The sequence below is a fragment of the Alligator sinensis genome, unplaced genomic scaffold, assembly GCF_000455745.1.
Source record: "Alligator sinensis unplaced genomic scaffold, ASM45574v1 scaffold839_1, whole genome shotgun sequence".
Lineage (NCBI taxonomy): Eukaryota > Metazoa > Chordata > Crocodylia > Alligatoridae > Alligator > Alligator sinensis.
In genome coordinates, this window is record NW_005841885.1 from 2805758 (window position 1) to 2811510 (window position 5753).

General features: G+C 46.3%; 1 protein-coding gene across 8 annotated transcripts in view; it reads right to left on the reverse strand.

Moving 5' to 3' along the window:
- Positions 1 to 746: 746 nt before the first annotated feature.
- The window catches only part of SLC41A3 (solute carrier family 41 member 3), a 35709-nt gene continuing 30702 nt past the window's right edge, over positions 747 to 5753 (reverse strand). For 7 of the 8 annotated variants that reach the window (XM_006017783.3, XM_025196828.1, XM_006017782.3 and 4 more), the window contains 3 exons: positions 4435 to 4569; positions 3500 to 3648; positions 747 to 1658 (listed from right to left, as the gene is read on the reverse strand). In XM_006017783.3, the coding sequence (XP_006017845.1) occupies positions 1473 to 1658; positions 3500 to 3648; positions 4435 to 4569 (470 nt within the window). In that variant the 3' untranslated portion in view covers positions 747 to 1472. The remainder of the gene's footprint in view (positions 1659 to 3499; positions 3649 to 4434; positions 4570 to 5753) is intronic. The other variant, XM_014516967.2, reaches the window with a different exon arrangement.

The following is a 5753-nucleotide window of genomic DNA, read 5'->3' on the forward strand; positions in this document are numbered from 1 at the left end:
CAGTGAAGGACACTGATGCCGGACCTAGTAAGGTCGCAGGTCTAGGCATGGTGTCAGGTGCCCAGTTGTTCAGCACTGCCAGGATTTAGGTGCTCGCTCTCAAGTAGATCCTTATGTACCCTGAGGGGCTTACAAGTGCCTAGAATTGTAGATGCCTCCAGGGGCAGATGGTAGCTGAGCAGGGATTTTGAGGGTCTAGAATTTGTACTTGGAGCTAGACAGGCATAGACACCCACACCCTCTTGGGGGGTGCACACTAACCCATGTTTTCTATGGGAAATAGGTGCCTATAACCTATGGTCCTATATGACTGGCCCAGCCAAAGTCACATAGGGCATCTGTGCTGGTGCAACAAACTGAGCCCCACACTCACGTTCTAAGCAGATGTCTTAGCCTTGGCACAACCTGTCCTGCATTGGGAAAAGGGAGTACAAAACCCCTACAAATGACAAGGATTTATAGAGGCATCACCATGGCTCAGGAATGCGATGCTCACAGTGCGTGTGAACGAAGGGGGTGGACTCTATAACCTAACTGAAATACAGCCCAGGCTGCCAGATGCCATGCCGTGCATGTCTAGGAGTTAGGGATCCTAACTAAGTGCTCTGCCCATTACAATGTCTTGGTTTAGTTTACTCCCATCCCTGCCACAAAACCCAATGAAAAATTAATCAAAATAGCCTGGCCTGCCAAATTCCAGTTCTAACCGGCCAAAATCATGGCAATAAACAATCCCCAAACCACTGCACTTTTTGCATTTTATTTTTTTGTGTGTTTCTATAAACCATAAAACTACTGAACGGGTATTTCTTAAACTGGAAAACAACCACCACAAAAAAATCCCTCTCATCAGACAGTGACAGGTTGATTTAGTTAGGCCCCTGCTCTTAACAACCCTTCTATGGGCTGTAATGCAATGAGGAACAGGCCGCGTCAGACCCTGAGTGTCTGAATTATGGAGAGAGAAATGTTAAGGGCTTTACTGAATTTTTCCCCTGCTGGGGTAGGAAAGAAGAGGGGCAGCAAATATTTTTTAATTGACAGTCAGAGCCCGATTGAAACAGCCTCTTCTAGGATCTGATCCAAAGTCTCCCACTGACTTCATCAGACTCTGTATGAGTCTTGGACTTACCAGGCTGCTATAGGAATATATTGCTAAACCATGATAGGACCCGAGAGTCTCGTAACCCCTCATTTGCTGGGAACAGGCATACACAGAATGCAGTGTGTTAAGATGGCTTGGTCACTTTAACGCCGCAGAAGCCCACATGGGTGCCGATTCTTTGGACTTGAATTACACAGCTGCAAGGCACTGAAGTGGCAAACAGGAGGGTGGGAAGAGATGCGATACCCATTCCAGCTTAGTGACTTGGTTGGTATTTCTAAATACCCTGTTGGACCGTATTAAAGCACCGTATTGACCGACTGGCTTTGCAGAGCAGCGATGGCACAATGCTGCAACACGGATCCTGTTAGTTTCCCAGGCTCGTGTCTGCACCATTGATGAGCCAAACCAAGCGGAAGCAAAGTGCCAGGAATCCAGTGCCCAGGAGATCTCCCAGGGCAGTGAGGTAGGGGATGGAGAAGTTATCTGGATCCAGTGCTTTCTTCCACATGAGTCGTACAATTAGGTCAGCCATATAGAGCAAGATTCCCACCTGCAGAGAGAAAAAGAACAGATTCAGCTGTTTGTGAGGGCCTGGCGCGAAGCAGAAATGCAGCGCCTCTTGCGGAAATGGACTGTCGTCATGCTGCAAAAAGGAGACTCTGCCACCAATAAAGAGAAAAGACCCCTTCATTTTTTAGGCCCAATATGGTTTGCTGCTGACTCAGCCTTAGGGTAGGGGAACAGAAATCAGGCAGTCCCTGAGGTTAATTTTGAAGCCAGATATATTTTGCTCTTCTGTCTTTGGACACTGTCCACCTTTACTTTCCTGCCAGTCTCTATGGACAGCTAGAAAACTAGCAGGCTTTCATAACATCAGGGATACCAAGCAAGTGAATTCTGGTGCACTGAAAAAATAAGTGTATTTTATCTCATTCAGTTTAAAAATCTTTGTTACTTTTATGTTTTTAAATTCTTATTTAACTCAACATCCCATCAACTGGCAGAGGAATTACTTTTACTACAGATTACAGACTACCAAGTACTGAGACACAGTCCACTCAAATACAGAGAAAGAGTCCTAACTCCAGCTCTGGAGGGATGGGGGATGTGTCAACACAACACGGACGGGGCATTAAGGGGGGAAAAAACCCCAGGCATAAAAAAACAAAACAAAATATTTTTTTCAGGCAAATGAAACCAAAAGGATCTGCCAATCCTCTCACCCTTTTCTGGCCTTCTTCACAGACCATAATGCAACAAAATAAAAAAAAATAAGAAAAGCTCATGCCTCATGATTTTTTCCTCAGCTGGGCTTATCTTTCATTGTTAGCAACGTTGCTATAATTCTGGTAACTCCTCTGTAACTTACTCTGAGGGGTGCAATAAATATATATGAGTTTTTTTACAACTGCTGCTGCGGTGATGGGGGTTGAGGGAAAAGATAGGAAAGGTTGAGCAAGGCCAGTTGTTTATGTAGGCAGGGAACTCACAGGCAGAGTTCAATCTTTTACCCTGCAAGATCACAACTGATTGATTTAAATTGAGGAATGAGTCAAGAGCTTCAAGTGACAGCTACATTTGTTTCCAAGTGGAAAGATGAGGCTTGTATGGCAAGAGGTACAGTGAAAGGCTAGAGGGAGAGAGATGGCATTGACTATCTTAGGCTTAGATGTAGCTTTTCTTCTGATGTGGGATCTGTCTCAAAAGTCATTCAGGGCTGGGTTTCCCCATCACAGAACACAGCTCTGACCTACAGTTCAGCCTAAAAGAGGTGCCCAGGTTTCACCTCCAGCACATTAATTGTGCAAAATTCTCATACAAGTTTACCAGCTCAGGCACAAAACCTGCTCCCCTGCCTTTTGTTGTGATGACTAATAAAAAGGGAAGGGGAAAATCCCAAACACACGTAGTGGGCACGTCTACACGACATGCTATGTGTAGCTCGTTGTTACTGCACAGTAGCACTGCCGGGCACTAGCTGTGCAGTGACGATACTGCACAGTAATAATGAGCAGCTGCAGAGTAGCTTATTGCTACTGCACAGTAGTGTCAAGAAAAACCTGTGTAGCGATGGTACTGCACAGCCCACTGCATGTGTAGACGTGGCCAGTGATAACTATCCGCCCATTAAATAATGACTCCTGAAGTAGGCAAACAGAACCAGGCAGTTCTCCATAAAGCATCCAAAACTTGGGACAGGGATGCTTCTGCCACATCAAATTATTGGAAGCTTGGGAGGCGACAGACTGGATGAGGCTGGAGGAGGGAGGTGACTGGGACAAGTGGACAGTTCCTGGGTCTTTCACTGCAAATACTGGGGGCACTAACATTTTCATAGTCTAGGAGCATTTCATGGCTTCACCCTCAGCTCAGCAGGTTTTCCATTCTTACCTGCAGCAAGGCAGCCGTTAGGTAAAACATCACGAATGTGATGGTTATGGACATGTGGCCTCCCTGCAAGAGGTGAATGGTGTAAAGGAACACCAGGTGCCCTGGGATAACCAGCAGGAACAGGACACGGGCCGACTTGGAATTCACCCCTGCAAAGCACATAAAATACAATGACCCGAGCGCTCCACCTTGAGGGGGAAGGAAGCATGCAGCTATTTATCATGCAGTGACTCTACACGTACTTGCAGATGCTAAACATGAAGTGATGCCTTTTTTGTCACAGGACAGTATTTGTGGGATGGCCTCTGTCTGCTTCTCCTGGCACTGATTTTGCAGTAGAGCCATGTTGTATGTGGGTACTCAGATGTAGGTACTTGGTGCTGGTAACTCAGTGCTGTCCAGATCCTCTTGCTGAGCTACTCCATAACTACTCCCTCTTGGATATCCCCTCCCTCAGCTCCTACTAGGCCTCACTATGACCCACTTTCTTTGCTCTAAATCTGCCCTGTTGCCAGTCTACGGCTTGTCACCGGAAATCAATAGGAGCCTCTGACCTAAAAATAACAAACCCAGTTCCAATTTTCCTTATGCCAGTGTAACATCCCTACCTTGAAGCGAGCTACTCCTAGAGTTTTCAATGGCATGAGCAAGATCAGAAGCAGTCACACTATATGATTTTTTCTTCAGCAAATTTATTACTGGTTGGAGATTCTCTGAAGGCTAAAGTCTCTCAATCACGTACTGAGCTGCTCATTGAAAGAAAGCTTTCTTCAAGGTGGCCCTTGCCAAGGTAACTCAACCCTGGCCTGGGGTTTTGGTCTAAGCATGAGAGAGTTCAGTCTCCAAGACCCGCTCTGTTCTTAACTGATCAGGCTGACAAAGGTGCTCCCTGGGACGATGGGCTCTGAGGTGGGCATGTGGGGCTTGAGCACTACCTGATGTGAAGAAGGTGGTAAATGGGTTGGGCCAGCTCTGTCTCATCTTGTGGGGCAGGACTCCAGGCGAACTCCAGAAGTGCAGAAATGTGGAGATGCGGCTGGCCTGGATGGCAACCAGATTCCCACCAACACCTACGAACACAAAAATGCAACAATCCTTTCAGCCTTTATCCAAGTGGCAACAAGAAGTGTGTACAATGCATTGATCGAGGGACTTAGAAGAAGGGTGGTGGACCTGCATCTACTCAGCAGCTAAGGAAAGCTAAACCCTGTCCCGCGTCCTGGTAAAGTCTTCACATGCTGGGAACAGCCCATAAAAAAAAAAAGAAATCACTGGAAGAAGAAGATTCAGGCCAACTTCGTCTTTCTGTTAAATGGAAAACACTCTCCTCTGGATCTCCTGCTTCCTGACACTAGCCATAAATGACATAAGGTCTCCAAAGATGATGCAAATGCACCTGACAAGCGGTTCTGTAGGAAGCGCCTAAAGTAAATAGCTCAGGGAAAGGCAGCTGCTGCTCTTTGTGCTGCTCCTTGGCTCTCCTCAGCTGGAGAGAGACATCATTGTTTCAGTCACAAGAAAGATGGAGAGCAATTATCTTGTTCATTTGGAGGCACCTGACACACTTATTAAGTACGAAAGAATCATATGAGAATGAATCAGCCCTAACTATGTTGGGTAATTAAAAGGCAATTAATTCCTTCCAAATTGATTATTTCTAGCAAACATGAAATGATGGCCATGTTTTCCATTAGGCTGATCACTGTATTATAGAGAACAACCCTGCATGTAGGGGCGGGGGTGTGGGGTGGAGAGATTGGGGGGCATTGGATAACATAATAATGAGCCAGATCCTGCAGCTCTCACACATTCAGTTCCCAGCCTCAGGCATTCACTGACAATGAGATCAGCCAGAGTAAAAGACAAACGGAGGAACCAAGACTTGGGCCAATAAGAACAGGGTCTGAAGGAGGAAGCTTTCAAATAGACTTCTTGACACAGTGCCTTCAGCTTGAAGCACCTTTGCCCATGAAAACTGGGCACCGAGATGGGCCCCACTTCAGTCTAAGGATGGATTTTGTCCCAATGTGTCTCCTCTCTCTGATGTTTAAGTGCCCATGTCCAATTCTGCTCTAATGAAGAGCTCTGCTTTGATTTCCCAGCGTGGCTCCACTGTGAACTGCACTAGAAGAGGCATGTGGTAAAGAAAGCTCTTGTCACACGTGGTCAGCAGACCTCTCTCAAGAGCTGGCAGAGCCTGTACTTTCTTTATGAATATGGCTTTCTCCAGCCTCCATGAAGCACTATCGGAAGA